General features: G+C 44.1%; 1 protein-coding gene across 1 annotated transcript in view; it reads left to right on the top strand.

Moving 5' to 3' along the window:
- LOC118097274 (uncharacterized) overlaps nt 1-20535 on the top strand; it is a 148925-nt gene that overhangs the window by 49133 nt on the left and 79257 nt on the right. The window contains exons 18-31 of the mRNA XM_088658187.1: nt 2377-2511; nt 4922-5074; nt 5811-6012; nt 7809-7949; nt 9038-9220; nt 9792-9863; nt 10637-10763; nt 11937-12076; nt 12590-12793; nt 14336-14485; nt 15627-15806; nt 16566-16682; nt 17353-17502; nt 19038-19253. Of these exons, the coding sequence (XP_088514313.1) occupies nt 2377-2511; nt 4922-5074; nt 5811-6012; nt 7809-7949; nt 9038-9220; nt 9792-9863; nt 10637-10763; nt 11937-12076; nt 12590-12793; nt 14336-14485; nt 15627-15806; nt 16566-16682; nt 17353-17502; nt 19038-19253 (2170 nt within the window). The remainder of the gene's footprint in view (nt 1-2376; nt 2512-4921; nt 5075-5810; nt 6013-7808; nt 7950-9037; nt 9221-9791; nt 9864-10636; nt 10764-11936; nt 12077-12589; nt 12794-14335; nt 14486-15626; nt 15807-16565; nt 16683-17352; nt 17503-19037; nt 19254-20535) is intronic.

The following is a 20535-nucleotide window of genomic DNA, read 5'->3' as shown; positions in this document are numbered from 1 at the left end:
AGATATCCTTCCCCCTGTCATTTTGCATTTCTTAGTACCGAAAGTATTGCTCTGATGTGTAAAGATCTTTCCTATTTTACTTCGTTCAAGAGGGTTCTGAAAGCTGCTCTGTGTGAAAGAAGCAAGTAGAAGGTTCATGATGTTTGGGTTATTCCTTCAGAGAAGCTGCTTTAAACTGCTTCTCTTACCTCTTTCAGTCAAGGTCATGCCGACTATAATAATAGACAACAAAGAAAATCCCCTGTGTTGCAAAACAGAACACTGAACAACAAGCAACACGTTGGTTGATAATATACTGACAATCTTTTTATAACATTGTTGTTGTTGTTTAGTCGTTTAGTCATGTCCGACTCTTCGTGACCCCATGGACCATAGCACACCAGGCACTCCTGTCTTGTTATAACATTATACTGTTTCAAAATTCATAAACAGAAGACATATAATATGTGCACGGAGCCACAAATTAATAAGAATCAAATAAATGTTCCATGAACAGGAATGGTAGGAGTGGTAAGTCACTGTCAAAGATCACTGAAATGGAGGCAGAATGCCTTTCCACAGTCAATATCCTACGAACATGAGGTGATGGGTGCTCCAAACGTCGCAAAAGGGTGCTCTGAGCACAGCAGCAGACAGAACAGTTCTTCCAGGATAATTAACTGTTTCAGTGATAATTCTTCATCAGCTGGCAATAATATAAAATGAAATAATAATAGGTCAGAAGGAGCCTGGGTTTCACTCACTTTCTCTTTCTATCTCTTTTCCGTCTGGTGTGGTGTTTTGTATGCTTAGTGTTAAAGTTTTAGGTTTTAGACTTCTTATGAGTTATTGTAAGTTTAAGTATGTCTGCTGCAACTGGATTTTTTATGGACAGTGCCAAACCCGAATGCATTGGATATGTGACCATTATGCTTATTTGCCCTCAGTAGCATTAAAGCTCTGCTGGATGAAATATAATTGCCTCTGGTCTATTTTGGGGGGATCCTGCAATGTGTCACTCTGCTAACTATACATTGGAATCTTCTTTGGATCAATATTGAGTAGAATTTAAATGACACCCCATCCCCATTCTCCTTAACCCCTAGCATCAGCCAGATAGGTCTGCATTCCTGCTGTGTCAAACAAAACAGATGAAGAGCCAGGATCGGAAAAACTTCAGATTTGTCTTTGCCGCTTCTTTGATTAATAGTTGGAGGCAAATTTTAATCAGCAGTAAGCAGATTTAGAGCATGCTTGTTTCTAAGGCAATTCCGCTGTGTTGCTTGAATAAGGAATGGAAAAACAGCCCAGTAAGATTGGCCTAATGCCAGGTTGGTGAACTGTAGGCCTGCGGGTTTTATCCGGCTCACCAAAGCTTTTCTGGTGGTCCACTGCTTTCCAGCCTAGTTTACAAGCTCTAACAGAGAATGGTATATTTTGATTATGAAGTTGTAAATCTGCCCATGCTTCAGTGTCTCAAAAAGGCACCTACATTAGGATGTTCTAATGTATTTATCATCAATTAATTGAGTGATTAATTGCTTAAAAGGCAGATGATTAATCTGTTTTTAAAAAAACTGTAATTGCTTGACAACATCCCTGTCCCCCCCCCCTTGTGTGTAATCTGTTCATTCATAGCCACTTCACGCTCCTTAATGTCTCCCTGATTTTCCTAGTAACTCTGCAGTAGCTGCTGATGGGTTAGTTGGCTGTGAGCCAAATCAGTCCACACGAGAGAGACACAACAGAGGAGCTTAATCTCTTCCACCCCCACTAGAGAATTGCTGAGCCTTGGAACAGAGTGGCAGGGGCACATGTTAGGATTTCCTGCTCTGATTTCATCTATAGGGACGGGGAACAGATTCATTCAGAACCTTCTTAACTTGCGCTTCCTGAAGAAGTACACAAACTGGAAGGAAGCTTTCCGGCAAAAAATTGCACTTCTCTGAATTTTGCAATGCAGTTCTCTGGCGAAGTAACAACAACACACACCTGTGTGAAACAATGCAAACATCAGAGAAAGGTGCATGCAGAAGTGAACATGTTTCTGAAAATAATGTACAAAAAGGCATTATGTTGCTTGAGAAAAATGTATATGTTGGGCATAAAATACATGTGCATTAGAAGCTATGTGCGTGAAAATGCATGTAAATATTCATGCATTGCAGCAGGCTGGCCTAGATGATCCTTGGGATCCATTTTAACTAAATGCATTCTATGAGTCTATGCAGAGTTTCTTAAAAGATAAAAATCACACACTGGTGTGGAAATGGAGCAAACTGATACTAAGACTGGAAACAGCGAGAAACAGGGAGGGTTCGAAATAGATAGATTTTTCCTTCCCTGTTTTCATCTGAAGCCTGACAGATTTCCCCCCTCCATCTCTCCTCTGTCTAGAGTCTAGCCCAGTCTTCTTGCAGAGAATGTCCTGCGGGGATGTTTTGCAATCACACTGGCCTGGTGGAGCCCTTGACTTGTCCCAAGGGATATTACTGCCCAGCTCGGAGTACGCTGCCTGTTCCTTGCCCAACGGTAAGACTTTCTAGAATTGTGACAGATTTCTCAGTTTAGAAAAGCCATGGGAAATCCAGGAAACACATTCTAATATCTAACTGTGGAACTGGCACTGCTACAGGTGCCACCTAAAACACATTTGTCAGAAATTGATCTTTTATGTGACCTCGCACTTCGGAACTCCCTGCCTATTGACATCAAGCAGATGCCCTCACTTTACTCTTTTCAGTTTGGCTAAAAACGTTTCGGTTTAGGCAAGCATCTCCAGGCATGTAGAATGTTGACATGTGATTTAATCTGGTTTTTAGCTTATTGTTTTAATTTTAATTCTTTTTTTAATGTTTTAAATAGCTGTTTTTAATTATTTTTACTTATTACTTTATTTCTTCTGTAAACCGCTCTGAGGTGTGTTGTTGTTGTTGTTTTAACAGCCAAGCAGTACACACATTTTATAAAATCAATAAAATTAAAACAAACAAATTTCATCACTGATTCCAGAGCTAGAATATTCAAAATCCAAAGTTCAGTTCTGAATCTAAAGCACAGATGCAAATTTATGGCCAGAGCAAGCTCCAAAAGGGTCACGGGGAAAGAAGATGACTGTATGCATAGCCAGGGTTTAGCTCCCTGTTAAATATACCACAACAATTCCTACTGTTGAAGGGACAAGCTGCTTTTGAAATTGGACAGCAACTTATCTCTTCACCTGCAGCAGAAAAAAAACCCGCAGCTACTCAGGCTTTTCTGTGCACATTTACTTCTTTTAAATCCTGGCCATTATCAGTGGCTTAGTTTTAAAGTTGGCATGTTCAAAAATAGTAGCTTTTAGGACTCATATATGCCAACAGATTCCTGGACCAAATATTTATGCTGCTTTTGTGAGATAAACCAAGGTTTTGTGTTTTTGGCATCTGAACGATGTCACGCTGACCTGCATGATGTCACACCATGCATTCCCACATGTTAACATTTTTGTGCTCAAACAAATCCCATGATAATTTTTTTTTTTGTGCGAGAGACTGCATGACCCCAGAAAAGTCTGAGTGGCATGTTGCTTCAAGGGAAACACATGGGAAAGCAACTGATCTGTTTCTTCTAAAGTCAGATTTGCAGAAACAAGAAAATATATGTTTACCAGATGCTGGTTGCTATTGTTTAAATCGTAAATGGCAATTTATTTGGGCAGTGTACATTGTCTAAAGCCCAGTTCCTAGTACTGAGATTGTCAACTTGTGTCTGGGCTGTGCCTGTTCAGACTGTACTGAGTACTCACATACTGCAACGCTCTAGGCTAGACTATTCTCCCCAACTAGTTATCTGAGTGCAGCAATATTGAATTCCTACAGCAAAATGTTTATTCTTCCACCTTCATCAGCTGTTGTTTCAAAGGTGGCCTTTTTACAGCCCTGTTATCGTCTCACACACACACACCCCCAAAACCCTGGGAAACCTGTGGTTTAGCACTGACTTGGAACAAACAGCAACCGGGTTTTCGGCAGATGGCTGTTTGTTCCGATTTAGCACTAAAGAGTGGATTTCCTGGAAGAAAGCAACAGAGCAAAGGCAAAACCACTGGGACTTGTACTTTCTAGACACATGAAAAGTGGAATTGTGGATGAGCCCTCATGATGCTGATACTGTCTGTGAGGCCATAGTGTTTATGTTTCCAGTGTGTACATGCAGAAACTGTCCTTACGTACACACAGGACACAAGAACACCTCATGGCTCCACCTGGAGAATAGTATCAGCATCGCTTAGCTTGAAGGCCATCTGAGCATTCCATCCTCAGAGTGCTGTAGCTTCCACCTTGAAAACAGCACCATCACTTTGCTATAAGAATTTAAAATTTCTGTTTTGTTAGTCACTGTAATAAATACATGGTTTTAGTGATCACCCTTACCAGGATCCAGGACAAACTTGCCTGAAGTGCTGTCTTATGCCAGAGAGAGAGAGAGAGAGAGAGAGAGAGAGAGAGAGAGAGAGAGAGAGAGAGAGAGAGAGACATTTAATCATGTCCACACATCTGCAGTTTGATGTACAGTCCAGAGCTAGTCATACCATGTTGGGAAAAATTCTCATGTCCCAAAGAACCAGAAGGCAGTAATTGCAGAAGATGTTGAAGCAGCCTAATGGTTTTCTCCTATCAGGATCCAAAGAACAACAAAGCCACATCTCCATACTCAGGAAACAAACCTGCAGCTTCAAACACCTTTGGTCTTCTTATATGGGGAGGGGAGGTCTCCTTTTTTAAAAAAAAAGACAAGTGAAATGTTCACAGGGTTGGACTGCAGATCAAATTTTGGTGAACCTTTGATATAGTTTTAAGTCAGGGAGACAGAAAATCAGGCAGAGCATGTGCCTTGACTTCCCCTTTGATATATATTGTTCTTTTGTGTTGGCTCCCCCCCCCCGGCCTGTTTTATTCAGGGTACCTACTCAAACATCTTGGGTGGCACCAGAATGGGCACCTGCAAGCCATGTCCAGCAGGCATGTACTGCAGCAAATCTGGCTTGGCAGTGCCTGAAGGACCCTGCCAGCCAGGATATTACTGTCTCCAAGGATCCAGTAGTGCCTCCCCGGTAAGTGTGGAACTGGTGTCCTGTCTGGGTTCCCATCTCCCATTTTTCTATCAAGATTGCAATCTGATACATGTGCCTCTGCCCAGACTCAAGGGATGAGAGATGCAGGTAGATCAATGCAACTGCAGGGTGAGAGAGATGCCGAAGCTGTGATCGGAAGTTGCACAGATGCAAATATCAGAAGATAGTTCAAAATCGTTCTCTGGAAGAGAACAGATCCATATTATTCAGTACTACTTGAGGGATGTGATGTAACGTACAAAACGGTCTGAAGGCAGTTAAAGATAACATGGTTCTTTATTAAGGTCTGGAATTCATTGGTGACTTCATAAAGGCCTCTGAGCCAATGAGAATTCAGCTAGCCCTTTGACAGTCAGTTGCTTCTAGGGAAGGCATAAAAAGAAGTCCATATGCTTTGATTGCAGTTCTCTGTCTTTTCCAATACAGTGGTACCTTGGTTTAAGTACACAATTGGTTCCGGAAGTCTGTACTTAACCTGAAGCGTGCTTAACCTGAAGCGAACTTTCCCATTGAAAGTAATGGAAAGTGGATTAATCTGTTCCACTGGTCCGCTGAGTACTCAAACCAAAGCGTACTTAAACCGAGGTATGACTGTAGTGGCTTTGACTCCAGAGTTGGGCTGTCCCCAATTTAAGGCATGGCTGGTCCTTCTCAATGAATCTTGAGAAATGCATGTTCTACATTACATTACAGCTGCACTTTTCTCTTTTCCAAGGCTGGCCTCCCCTTTGGTGGCCCTTGTCCTGCAGGGCATTACTGTCCAGCTGGCACAAAGCAATTCAGGGAAATGCCCTGCCCGGTGGGGACATGGAATGAGCAGAAAGGAGGCCGGGATGCCAGCTGGTGCCTGCCTTGCCCACCAGGATTTTTCTGCAGCAGTCCAGGCCGTGTTTCCCCAACAGGTCCATGTGCTCCAGGTGAGTGAAGACAAGGATGGTTTCCTTAGAGGCACTTTGCTGGCAATTTGAAAGGGGCATCTCATAATAATGCCCCGTCCGTGAGAGAAAGGGACAAACTGTTGCTTATGTGTGTGCATAATATGTATCCATTTTCAATATTTGCCAGTATGTAAATGGAGAGCTGGTGCTAACCAACCCTTTCCATCTATCCTACCTCACAGGGTTGTTGAGAAGATAAGGTGTGCAATTGCAGAGCCATGAATAGATATGCCGCCTAATATAGATTGGCCCAGACCTTCGTTCAACCATTTCCTTTTGTTGTTATTTCCTTGCTTGTTTTCCATTGTATACTGTATTGTCATTTCAATTCTTGTTAGTTTCTTGTTTCACATGAAAGGTGACCCAAAGCCACTTACAAAGTAGTAAAGTCATATAGCAGAACTTAACATTTTAATTTCTGCACAATGCATGCAACAGCCTATACTCTGTTTCCTTCCATGTTTGTAGCAAGCAGTGCCCACAAAAATATCTATGACACTGGACCATAAGTAGTTATGGTGAGCATGTGTGTGTGAACTGGCCCTCAGGGCTAAACCTCAATTTACCGGCCTCCTTCACAGGTAACACTAAAACAGCAGAGTTATGACCCTTTTTCAGCCCAAGGGACACATTCCCTTCAAAGCAACTGTCTGGGGGCCACATGAAAGTAGCAGTTGGGGCAACCCTCACTTTTCTACCATAGACGACATTCCATCTCTGCAAGCACCATACTCTACCCAGGCATGCAAGAGACATTAATCACAGTTCAATGACACTTTCAAAGGGGCAAAAGTACTCAATGAGGGGTATGACCCAGACTAGAGTGTGGTGTAGTGGTTAAGAGTGGTAGACTCGTAATATGGTGAACCAGGTTCATGTCTCCGCTTCTCCACCTGCAGCTGCTGGGTGACCTTGGTCTAGTCACACTTCTCTGAAGTCTCCCAGCCCCACTCACTTCACAGAGTGTTTGTTGTGGGAGAGGAAGGGAAAGGAGAATGTTAGCCACTTTGAGACTCCTTCGGGTAGTGATAAGGTGGGATATCAAATCCAAACTCCTACTCCTACTCCTACTCCTCCTCTTCAGAGGAGAGTCCTGGGGTCCAGGAAGAGAGATCTGGGGCCAGGGCTACATTTGGCCCCTGGGCCTGAGGTTTCCTACCCCTGTGCTAAGCAAAATCACTGCTTTGCAGTTTATGGTTAATATGGAGTGAGACAAAACCCAAACCCAGATTTGCATGTAATGCTAAGGTGAACTATGGCTTGCCTGTAGTTAGTCCTGCAGCATGACCAAGGGAGGAATGAAGCACCTGCAATTTCCCCTATGGGTATTGTGCACCTGCTCATTCTTGCTAAGCAGGTGCACGATACCCATTATGTACAAACTGGGCCGACATGTGTTTACTGGTGCAGCACAGAGTTAAAGTATGGAACTCATCCCCACAGGAATCAATGATGGCCACCAACCTATATTGGCATTAAAAGAGGATTAGATAAATTCTTGGAGAAGGCTATTGATCGCTACTAGCCATGATGGCTACTGTAGGCAATAATGCTTCTGAATTCCATTTGCTGGAGGCCACAGGAGGGGGGAGAGCTCTTGTGCTCGGGTCCTGCTTGCCAGTTCCCTCAGGCATCTAGTTGGTCACTGTGAGAACAGCAATTTGGACTAGATGGGCCACAGGCCTGATCAAACAGGACTCTTCTTATGTTCTTCTGCAGATTCTCTTTTGTTTCTTCCTGCAGTTTAATATAACCTACTTCCCCTCTACTTCCAGGCTTCTATTGCAGGGGTGGGACTCGAACTTCCAGGCCAGCAGACAGGGCAACTGGAGACCTGTGCCCCGAAAACCATTTCTGCCCTGCAGGCTCATCAATGCCATCTCCATGCCCAGATGGGGAATACAGCCCAATAACTGGTGAGGAGTGCGAGTTTGGCATGGTGTCTCTCTCTGTGTGTCCATCAGACATGGCTTGTAGGAGTTGTCAGTGAGCTGAATTTTCACCTGCATTTTCAGGGGATCATTTGTTCACCCACAAAAAGGTGGGTTAATTCTGCTCATGGGGGGGGGGAGGAAGAAGAAATAATAGAATGTTTTGGGGGGATATGTATGCATAAAGGATTTTGCTCATCTTACTCAAAGGAAACGGTGAGATTCGTTTTCTAACTTTTAAACTTTAAGTAGGTGAGCATGCAATACTTTTACTAAAGTTTAAAAGTATCGGAGACATAAACTCATTGCTTCATTTAAGTGAGCCAAACATTTTCCCCATAACTCCAAACGCCTCTCACAAAATTTCTCCCACTTCCCTCTATTTTCATGAATGGTTTATTTTCACACATACGGTACATACCCAAATTGCTGGGGGGAACCTGAGCCAAAATTCCAGTCTAATTCCAGTCAATAGTGACCAGCAAGTTCCCTTTAGCTCAAATAATATTGAAGATATTTCACTGAGAAATCAGAAAATAGCTTGTCTTATTTTCAAGGCCTACCCACCTCATAACTCTCTCCTCCCATCCACTGATTTCCCAGATACTTTCCCCTTCTCCTCTGATCTAACTTAGGGTCTAGCTTTAGCATCACTAGCAACTAGCAGCTGCAAAGGAAAGGAGGGAAGTATCTATCTCTCCCCTCTCTGGCACCAGGCCACGAGAAAACCCTGGGAAACGAAATTTTCCTAAGGCCACTGGCAATTAAATCTGAGCTGGAGAAGAATTCTCACATTTTTAAGTTTGTCTCATGCTTGAGGGGAGCATTTCTAGCTCCCAGGATTTGTATTTTCGAGTTTGAGAATATGACTCACAAGTTGAGAGCCAGCCTTCCTGTCATTTTAGCACCAGCCAATCCAGAGAGAAATACAGGTGTGTGTGTGTGTGTGTGTGTGTGTGTGTGTGTCCCTGTGTGTGTGCCTTTCTGTGGGTAGGCAGAGCAGACGAAGGTCATTTCAAAGTACAGAATGCAGAAAGCAAGGGAACAACTCAGTTCTCCTTTTCTTTCCCCAGGTCTGGAGGAGTGCTTCCCATGCCCAGCTGGCCTTTATTGTAAAAATGGCGTAAGGTTCCTCTGTCCACCTGGGTTCTACTGCCCACCAAAGACTGGAGCCTTTCCTCATCCATGCCCTCCTGGGACTTACAACCCATCTCCTGGTAGTGACCGAGCAGAGAGGTGCCAGCTGTGTCCTGCAGGTGAGGAACTGTTTCAGGAAAATAACAGATGCTGCAGCTGTTCTGTTTGAGGGCCTTCTGGCGGTTCCCTCCCTACGAGAAGTGAGGTTACAGGGAACCAGGCAGAGGACCCTCTCAGTAGTGGTGCCCACCCTGTGGAACGCCCTCCCATCAGATGTCAAGGAAATAAACAACTATCTGACTTTTAGAAGACATCTGAAGGCAGCCCTGTTTAGGGAAGTTTTTAATGTTTGGTGTTTTGTCGTGTTTTTAATATTCTGTTGGGAGCTGCCCGGAGTGGCTGGGGGAAAATAAATTATTATTATTATTATTATTATTATTATTATTATTATTATTATTATTATCAGTGCCTCTTGCAAAAGCCAACTCCCCCTGCCCTGCCCTCCTCCTGTAGCTGGGCTGCCAACACAATTTATTTATAATATGCAGACGAATCTCCTCGCTGGCTCTCATAATCAAGACATGATATCAAAGCATGTCCTGTTCTGCTGCAGCAACAGGATCATGTTTCATTGTGCTGTGGTAGAAGGTCGTTCTAGCTGGTTATCTGATTCCTTGTGTTTCCACCCAGGGATGTTTTGCGGTGAATGGGGATTGCCTGCTCCCACTGGCCCCTGCTTGCCAGGCTTCTTCTGCACTTCAGGTATTGATCGTTCTGTCGGCGTCTGTCTATACTTCCCCCTCCCCACCCAGCGCAGCCATGAAGAAGATCCATGTGGTGAAAAAATGCTATATTTATTCAAAATACAACAACGTAGTGCATCTGCAAACAATAAACAAACATAGCGAATCAAATCAAAAGACAGTCCAAGCAGGGAAGTTCCTTACGACAGGAGGGGACAGATCCCTCCCCACTCCTGGGCTCATTTGCAGGTTCCACATGTGGCCCCGCAGCAAAGGATTGGAAGGAATTCTTCCTCCTTGCTATGAGAGCCGTGGGCATGTGAATGTGGCAAGCACGCTGTGGCTCCTCCATGTTGGCATTCACCCTGTTGTGCATGCCAAACCTAAAGGGCACCTCCAGTGTGAAGAGGTCAGAAAGCAGCCTTATACTATGTGAAACCAATTGGTCCTTCTAATTATTATCCACACGACCTGGCAGTGGCTTTCCAGAGAGTCTTTCCCAACCTTATCTGGAGATGCCAAGGGTTCGACCTGGGACCTTTTGCATGCAAACAGATGCTGTACCACTAGCTAAGGTCGGCACCCCTTATCAGCAAAGGCAGAGGGCCCCCAAAGCCAAGCCAGTGATGGGCAATCCTAAAGTGTCCTTAACACAATATGCCTCAGATGTTTACCCCACCCAGATCTTAGAATTCTCTTTTGTGCCCAGAGTTCTGAACCAGATGGACCACTTAGCTGTCCCAGTTACACATTACGGCTGCGTCATGGCTTGGATTTATGTTGTTGTTGCAGGCTCCAGCAGCCCAAACCCAAATGGAACTTCTCCCATGAGTGCTGGAGGCCCTTGCCCAGCTGGACACTTTTGCCCAGCTGGAACCAAGTACCCTCTGGCATGCCCTGCAGGCACCTTCTCGGACAGGTATGAGCCTTGAAGACTGTGTGTGGTTGTGGGGTGGAGAGTGACTCCTTCCTAGGACTAGCCCAAAACATTTCGCTCCCTGGGACAGAGTATGAGACACAGCACCCCAACTCTAACTCTGTGTACAGAAACCAGCTGGACTGGTGGATGAATCTGACTTCAGCACTGGCAATGGGACAGCACCCTCCACCATATCTTGGCTTGGAAGGTGTTGGTTGGATTTGTTAGCTGTAATTTCTGTGTTGCAGGGGGTTGGACTACTAGAGGAAGCTGGAGGCCCCTTCTGACGCTACAATTCTACCTTTGGGGATCCAGTGCAGGCTATGATGCGTACACACTGCTCTGTCTTCCACTACACACACACACACACACACACACACACACACACACACACACACACACAAGCATCTACCACCTGAGGCCACTACCTCATTCTGCCTAATATTAGGGCCGACCCTGCTTCTTCCTGCAGAAAGAGGAGTAATGGGCAGTACTGGGCCCCTGTATTGGCTGAACTAGGTATAATAAATACACAGTGCCAGGACTAAAGGTAGGGGAGAAGATGTGCTTAGTAATGCATAGCTACTTAATGCGCATTTCTTAAATTAAAAAGGTCCTTTGAAATTTGCACCACTTCAAACTTCATGCTGCAGTTCTGGGACCAAAGAGTGTTTGCAGAAATGCATATATGAGTGAAGAAGTCATTATGAAACTACATTGCAATGGAGAAAATGGCTTGCAAAAAGGTCCATGTCAGGCGTGCATTAGGGAGGAACGTACACACATTTTCACACGGAGAAATTCACAGAGAGAAATTCTGCAAATGGATGCAGAAATAGGGAGAACCGAAGGGAAAGATGGACAAATGAGAAACAGAGAGAAACTGAAATGGACAGATTCATTCATCCCTAGTCAGGATGCTAAGCTGCTATTGGCAGAGAGTGCCACATACTTCACTAAAAGCTTGGTCTCTCGACAAGGCCAACCAAACCTCAGGGGCGGGGGGGGGGGGGAATCCCCAGAAGTGCCTCATCACAGGGTGTTGCCGATCAAGGTGGAACATAAGGACTCAGACCTTAAGGTATCTTGGGCCCCATTTGCTTTGGGCTTTGTGTATCGACACAAGCACTTTGTAGATGGCCTGGTGGCAAATTACCATACTTCTTTTCTCAGGCTGTACCTCTCCCTTGAGTCCAGCTGCACAGTATGTCCACCTGGCCGCTACTGCCTCTCTGCTGGACTCACAGTCCCTTCTGGGCCGTGCTCTGCTGGCTACTACTGCCTGCCCGGGGCCATGTCTCCTTCCCCCACAGGTGAGTGTGTCAGGGGTGTCTTGAGAATGCAGATTCCCTGAGTGCCCTTGCAAAACAATGGTGGGGTTTTCAACAAGACTCTGCCCTCTGAATAAGGTGCTTGTAGCTGTTGGCACCATTGAACTCATCGTTTGTTTGAGAGACTGATATTGAACTCAGTCTCTTTCCCTTAAGCCCACAGACAGCACTGTTAGGAACCTTAGCTGTATGTGCATTTCATGACATGAAATAAACAAACAAACCACTTTGATAGCTCAGTTGGTAGAGCATGAGGCTCTTAATTTCAGGGCAACGGGTTCATGCCTCACAATGAGCAAAATTTTCCTGCATTGCAGGGGGTTGGACTAGATGGTTCTCTTCCAACTGTACAATTCAATGATTCTATAAAAAAAGGAATTGAGGGGTGTGGCTTATACTTCCCTGCTGGTTTCTGGTTTCAAGTGTCTTCTTTTTTTACCAGAGGCTTGAGGACTAGAAACATAGCTATAGATTTTCTACTCTTCCTTCTTGCAGGGTTTTCAGATCAGGGAGGCCCTTGCCCCATGGGCCATTTTTGTCCAGATGGGACCAGCCAGCCACTTCCTTGTGTTGCGGGAACTTACAACAATCTCACTGGGCAAGCGAGCTGCTTCTCGTGCCCAGCTGGTTACTTCTGCCCTGAAAATATCACCAACTACAGTCAGTTTCCATGCCCACCTGGCTTCTACTGTCCTGAAGGTGAGATCTGTCATGGCTGTCAAGAACAAGATGTTGCTGAGACTGACGTTTTGTGGTCCAGACAGTAGAAGGTGGTTAAATGCCAGTGCTGAAATCTCTCTGCTCAGATACCCTTTAGAGAACAAAGGTTTTTAAAAGTTAACTGGAAAAGTGTTTTTGCTAAGAGCTCGACCAGATTTCCCAAGGGAAAAGAATGAGCAAATTTGCAGAGCTTCAAAATAAATCCAGATACATGAGCTCCATCTGCTGATAGTAGCATAGCAGTACAAGGTACCAGAAAGAAGGTGGCTGAGCCAGGATTCTTTGCTTGTTTGGATAGGAACTCACACTGTGTCCCTTTCGGTGGAGCTGGATCAGACCTGGGGCAGCATCAACGATGCAGCTGAAAGCCAGTCTCCTTATGTGACAGTCACCATGCAGAGCAATTTAAAATGGCTTTTGTGGATGCGGATGGCTGCGTTTGACTATCCCAATTTTGACTGTCTCAAAGATGCATTGTTTGGAGAGCTGCCAAATTACAACACAGCTTGTGAAACCAAAGTCTAGAACATACCACTTAAGGTGGCCACTTTTGCATCAACCCCCCCCCCTTTCCCTGGGGAAGTGCATCGCTTAAAAAAGGAGATCAAAAGAAGATGCAGTTCTGCATAACATTTTCATGTGCTGATTTATATGTACAGTATAGATGTAAATATAGAAATAATTGCTGGTGGTGCTGTGGTCTAAACCACTGAGCCTAGGGCTTGCTGGTTGGTGGTTCGAATCCCTGCAACGGGGTGAGCTCCGTTTGCTCAGTCCCAGCTCCTGCCAGCCTAGCAGTTCGAAAACACATCAAAGTGCAAGTAGATAAATAGGTACCACTCCAGCGGGAAGGTAAACAGCGTTTCAGTGCCCTGCTCTGGTTTCGGTGTTCTGTTGCGCCAGAAGCAGCTTAGTCATGCTGGCCACATGACCGGGAAAAACTGTCTGTGGACAAACGCTGGCTACCTCAGCCTATAGAGCGAGATGAGCGCGCAACTCCAGAGTCGTCCGTGACTGGACCTTACGGTCAGAGGTACCTTTACCTTTACCTTACTTTGCAATTCACCATAGTGGAGAAGACTGTGTTCAAGGGTGTCTCCTTGATCAGCTATGCAGGTGCTAAGTATTGAAGTTTGCCCTGTTTTTGGATTATCTTTAAGCTGGACTTGGGCTGGATAGAACATTCCTTGAAATACAGGGCTGTCATCTTTAAAATAGGATAAGTGGGAGCTTCAGCTTACACCACAGCATGCTCCTCTAGACAGACAAAAAAAGTAGAAAACTAGGGTGTCATGCAGAAGATTTCTAGCACTGTCATATTCCTGACATGCTAATTTTCTGCCTGTGAGGATTATCATGATTTTTTGAAAAAACAAATGTATAGAGGATAATTTCATCCTGTGGGTTCTTGTCTGCATTCCAGACACAAGTATACCAGTAGGCCAAAAACACACACAGCATGAACGGCACATTGCCGAATGATTTGGTTATGACCACCTCTGTTTTTGTCATGCTTCTCAGGAACCAAGTTTGCGACAGAGTTTCCCTGCCCTCGAGGTTATTACAACCCAGATCCCATGACCCAAAGTTTGGACAGCTGCTTGCCTTGTCTCCCCGGACATTACTGCGGGAAGGAAAACTTAACCACGGTGTCTGGGAAGTGTGATGCAGGTGAGGTTGGAGGAATCTGAGCAGAAACACATCTCTGTCGACCTGACATTTCAAAACTGAAATGGGTCCACCTCCCAACTCTGAAGGAATCGCTGTCTGGCTCATCCTTCTAAGATCCCTGAAACCAGTTGTTCTATAATTTACCAAAACTGACATTCAAAACACAAGCAGTTAGACACTCTTGGCTCCTTTGTGAAAACAACACAGTGGAGTATTTTTTAAAAATCACAGTTTTTATTTATTACTCATATCCCAGCACTTTCAGTGTGCTCCCTGTCCCCGAGGGGCTGACAATCTTAACATTTGATAGAAGGGAAGGAACAAAGGGAGAGGAAGGAGATGAAACTAACATACATGCATTGAATTCAGTTCAGCTACACGTACTTTGATTTAGTTTTAGTGTGATATAAGGGCTTATTGGGTTGTGATAAAGCAGGAATGTGAAATATCCTCTGGATATTTGTTTGACTACAACTCCCATCATTCCTGCAGCTGCGGCTGGTGGGAGTTGGAGTCCAACAATGTCTGAAGAGTACCAGATTCTCCATCTCTGTGCAAACAAACATAATTAACAGAAAGGGGTGGGTGAGGTGATATTTAAAGGGAGGGCAGGAGGTGGGATCACAAGGAGCTATAGCATCATAGGTGTCTGTTTAACATTCTTTGAGGATATTCACTCAAAACACCAACAACCCTCTAGAATATGTTTTCAGGCCCATTTTGTTAGGCAAAACCAGAGATAAAGGCATAGTGCTGATGACACCGTTCTCTCTTAAACCACACAGCCCACTCCTCATGAAGAGAGGCAGTGTGGTGTAGTGGTTCCAACATCCTACTAAGATGTATGAGACCTAGGCTTAAATCCCCACTAAGCCGCAAAGCTTGCTGGGCAACTGTGGGCCAATCACACACTCTTGACCTGTCCTACCTCATGGGGTTGTTGTGAAGATGAAATGGGGATGCAGGATGCTATCTATATAGCCTCAAGCTATCTATATAGCCTCAAGCTCCTTGGAGGAACAAATGAGATATAAATGCAATCAATCAATCAATCAATCTTAACTCCTCCTGCTCCTGCTCTTCTGACTTATAATTTCCTTCCATTTCTCACAAATTCCATTTGTTTGTTTTGCTCTCTTAGGTTGGTTCTGCATTTCAGCTGCCTGGACCCCACAGCCCTTTGACCTGGATAACTACACCAATGGCAACTGCCTTTGCCCAGCCACTGCGACAGGAGCAAAATGTTCTCCTGGGTCCTACTGCCCAGAAGGCAGTCCTGAGCCCATTCTCTGCCCTCCAGGCTTTTATTGCAATGCACCCGGTAAGGGGAACCCTTTGCCCATTTTGCCTGAATATGGTAAGTAAGTAGTGAGAGGGAAGGTGGCTTGCTGCAGGTGGCTTTCCTGTGTGCAGTTTGCTATCCTAAAACACTCAATTCCTTTTGGGTACAGGGACATAGGAAGCTGCCTTATATCAAGAGGCCATTGGTCCATTTAGCTCAGTGTTGCCTTCAGTGGATATTAATATTGTGCAGCTGGAAGCAACTGGATGCATAAAAACCTGACTCTTTTTTTGGAATGAAAATTGCCTAGACCCATAAATGATTCAAAAACCTTACTTGCAGAACTTGCTTCAAAAGCAGGTACAAAAATAAACAATGATACATCCAAATAACTCCATACAATATCTTGTGCGAGTCCAGCACGTATCCATCTTCTTAGAAATAAAAAATAATTCCAAACAGACCTATAAGCAAAAGTCTCTCTCGTTACTGGAAAACTGGAAGACTAGGGTTGAAATCCCCACTCAACCATGACATTTCACTGGGTGACCTGGGGCTATTCATTTCCTCTCAGGCTTAACAGGGTTGACATGAGGATAAAATTGGGAAGGGGGAAAGGGGGAAAGGATGTAAGTCAGTTTGAGCTCCTTTGAAGAAATATGGGGTATACATGTAAATGCTCTTATTATTAATAATAATAATGCAAATAATAAATAACCTTTTACTATTAGCTTCTCTTGAATTATTAGCATCTGTTAAAACTGTCCCTGCGCTCACATTCCCATTCTTCTTCATCAGGTCTGTCGGCTCCAAGTGGGGAATGCGCTGCTGGATTTTATTGTACAGGTGGAGCCTCTTCTCCTAAGCCACTGGATGAAATTACAGGCAACATCTGCCCTCAAGGCACCTACTGCCGTGCGTATCTCTTGCCTAGAGACAGAAAACTGGGTGGGAAGCAAAGCAGCATTGAAGTGGTTGGGACCCTGAGCAGAAAAACTTCATGCTGCAAAAATAAATTAAAATAAATTGCAGCTCTTGTTCACCCAAATAATTCCATACAATAGGGCAATTTGAAAGAAGGGGTCCTGTCATAAATGTAATAGATACAGTTACCATGTGTTGGTTTCTTTTATTTAAAAAAATCGCCTGAAAGTAATGTGAAAATCTGGAAAGGGGTGCTTGAGATATGGAGAGTGCTTGTGTTAGTTGTTTACAGGACCAATCCTGGCATTAGGCAGAGTGAGGCAACCACTTCAGGTGGCAGGTGCTGGTGAGGGGCAGCAAAATGGGGCCAGATGTTCCTCCTGAACTCCCTCCGTACTGCCGCCCCACCATTTCCCTTTGTTTACTCATGGCCTTTCCTGCCCTTCTCTAAAGCGCCCTGCTGCCCCAGGGGTGTGTGTGAAAGGGAGGATGCTATCCCATCACCAGTGTCAAAGTCTGCTTCTATATTTGGAACAGAAAGGAGACACCATCTTGTCTTTCATCAGCAGCAACAAGGTTTCTTGGGCTGGACCACCCTGTGGTCTCTTTTCTTCTCGCAGCTTCACTCACTTTCTCCCTCTTCCAATGTTTCTTCTTGCAGCTGTGGGGTCTTCAGCCCCCACCCTCTGCCCGACTGGCACCTTCTCCAATCATCTAGGGCAAAGTATGCTTTCCGAGTGCCAGCTCTGTCCCTCTGGGTTTTACTGTGAAGGATCCGGACTGAAGGCCCCCACCGGAGAATGCTGGGAAGGTAAACCACAGTTGCCAAAGTGGATCAGGGATGAGCCCGGGGTAATAGTGAAGAACTCTTAGGAAGTAGCACAGGAGAACCTTCTGGAGCTGTTGTTGTTGAGCTTGAAATGGGTGGGTGGGGAGGGGGAGCCTGGCAGACAGCTAGGGATGGAAGGAGGTAGTTGTTTCCATCTGGAATTGGCATTTCAAAGGAAAGGAAACATCAAAAGCAATGCAGAAAACAATGTGACTGTTTATGTGATGTTCACAGACTTAAAAGAAATAGTGATAGCACCATTACAGCTCTCATTTGCTTGCCTGATTTCTGTTCCTGATCTTGGGTGAACATGAGACATGGCTATTTCTGCTTCCTTTTTCAAGGGAGTTCTCCAACATCCCTACAGCCTACGTGATACAGCTGGCAAAGTTCACCCAGTGAAAACTATGCATGCGCAGCTGGCAATACGAAGCCAGTGCAAACGGCGGGTTGTAGCCAATGTTGATCTTACTCAGTGTAGACCCATTAAAAAAATGGACATTATTAACTCAGGTCCATTAATTACAGTAGTTCTGCTTTGAGTAGTTTCATGATGCCATTTAGAGGAAATGAAATTATGTTGTTTCTAGACTGAATACGAAGAAAAGTAACAACATGTTTTCCTTTAGTGCAAGCATCCTAATCAAAAAAAGTGGGGGCCTTTTCCACTAGTAATTTATTTTATGTTCTAATTATTGAATTTTACCTTATTACCATCCCATCACCCACCTAAGTTCTGTTCACAAGAATTCAAACAGGGGTGCTCACATATTAAACAATTCTTCTTTAAGTTATCATCCCACCATATTTTTTATTTTATCATTTTTTGGCTGTATAACTTGTCCTATTCAGAGTAGACCCATTGATGTTATTGCAAATGACTTCAGTTTATTAATCTTAGTGGTTCTACCCTAAGTAGAATTTAGCTGAATGCAAATTAATAATAATAATAATAATAATAATAATAATAATAATAATAATAATACATTTAGATCCAATCTTTCCTGTGTAGGGGTGTCAGAGAATCCCAACAAAAATGGGAAAGAAAGCAGAAATTGCTGCAAAACTCATGTTACGGTAGTTTATGTTCAGGAATGGAAAATTGCGAAGCAAATACAATTAGTATTCATTCCCATTGTTGTTTGGGTGTGTGTGTTAAGTCTACAAACCATAAATAGTTGTGGATTTGTTTGCATTGCATTGTTTGTTTGTTTTTGCACTGAAATGAATGTAAGTTTTGCAACTCATGTACCGTAAAAGCCTTACATTAATTACATGAAATAGCAGGCAGTGAGACAAATAACCTAGTGTTGGGCAGAAACTGCATTGCAGCAGAATGGAAACTGTGCTGATTGTGATCAATACAGGTAGGAAAGGAAATAGCTGCATTCCTACATCCCTACTTAAGACTCATCCAAAATTTCCATCTCTTACAGAGGAAATGGTATGCCATATGCATCTTTATTTCCCCTTTAAATTAAATCTAATGGTCATACCTTCTCCATTTTCTTCTATAGGCTATTACTGTGACAATCAGCAGGGGCCTCTCAGTGACTTCACTGTCTACCCTTGTCCACATGGCTATTACTGCCCACCAGGAACACAGCAATCTACACAGTACAGCTGCCCCACAGGGACGTTTGGACCCAGACAGAGGCTAAAGAAGATCCAGGAATGTCAAAATTGCCCACCAGGGAAATTTTGCTCATCTCCTGGGCTAGCAGCTCCAACAGGTAAGTCATATCTCCAGAGTGGACCTCCTGACCTCCTGACCTAGGGAGAGAGAGAGAGAAACCACCTCTTTAGTCAACAATGAATTGAGGCAGCAACTATAAAAATGTTTTAGGGAGCAAATGCTAAACCAACGATGGGGAACTGGTGATGCTTCCAGTGTTGTTGGACTACAACTACCACCACCCCGACTATTGGTCATGGTAGCCGGGCATGATGGGAGTTGGAGTCCAGCAACATTTGGAAGGCAGTACGTTGGCTACCTCTGCTCGGTGGGTTTAAATCGGAGGCAAGTCCCATGGCATTCAAGGGAGCTTAAATCCAGGTTAAGCCATTCAAAGGACTGAAGAATGAGAGTTTGATTTGGTTTACTTTTAACATATGATCAAGATATTTATTTGAAATGGATCCAACTTAGCTTTGGAACAATTTTGCTAGTCATATCAGCAATGCCTTGAAGCATTTTGATTTCAAGTCAGCTGAGGATCATTAACAGCTATGAAGCAGATTTTCAATTGAGCAGAATCAACTTCTGATTCAGCAGGGGCTCAAATTGCTTGTTTGGGAGTCTGTGCTTTTATCTATTTATAGGAATATTGTTCCTTTTTTCCCCTTTTCCTTTTTTGACATTCTTACCTTTCAGAAATATACTTTGTGGTGCGTGTATAGGCTTTCATTTATTTTCTACTGCTTTTTGCGATGCTCTGTTAAAATAGCTCATTTATACTATATCTTCCTTTGCTATTACCATAATATCCTACTTAGTTATTGTGCTAATGCCCCTCTTGCCACTTAATTTACCTGCTAGGCTGCATTCCTCTACAGAGTGATTCAATGTGGGAGCCTGAGGCAAAAGTCAGTTACCTTGCTTTTTTTTTTTTTACTGAAGTGATACATTTGAAGGGTCAAAGCTCAAAGGAAGAGCAGAAGGTCCTAGGTTCGTTTTTCAGCATCTTCATATAGCAGTAGGATCCCCATCCCCCCCATCTGAAATCATGGAGAGCCAATGCCAGTCATTGCAGACAGTACTGAAGTAGATGGACCAATTGTCTGACTCTGTATAAGGCAGCTTCATGTGAGTTGTGCCCAGGGCATAGCTGCCAAGCTATCCCTTTTTTAAAGGGATTTTCCCTTATGCTGAATAGGCTTCCTCGCGAGAAAAGGGAAAACTTGGCAGCTATGGCCCAGGGCTCTTTTTCAGCTGGAACTCACTGGAACTCAGTCGTGGCACCTCTTAGGTGGATGCCATTGCCATTATAAATGAGGCGTTCATAGTGAGTTCTG

The sequence above is a fragment of the Zootoca vivipara genome, chromosome 14, assembly GCF_965207765.1.
Source record: "Zootoca vivipara chromosome 14, rZooViv2.hap1.1, whole genome shotgun sequence".
Lineage (NCBI taxonomy): Eukaryota > Metazoa > Chordata > Lepidosauria > Squamata > Lacertidae > Zootoca > Zootoca vivipara.
The sequence above is the reverse complement of the archived record's forward strand: the minus strand, read 5'-3'. Positions and strand labels throughout refer to the sequence as shown.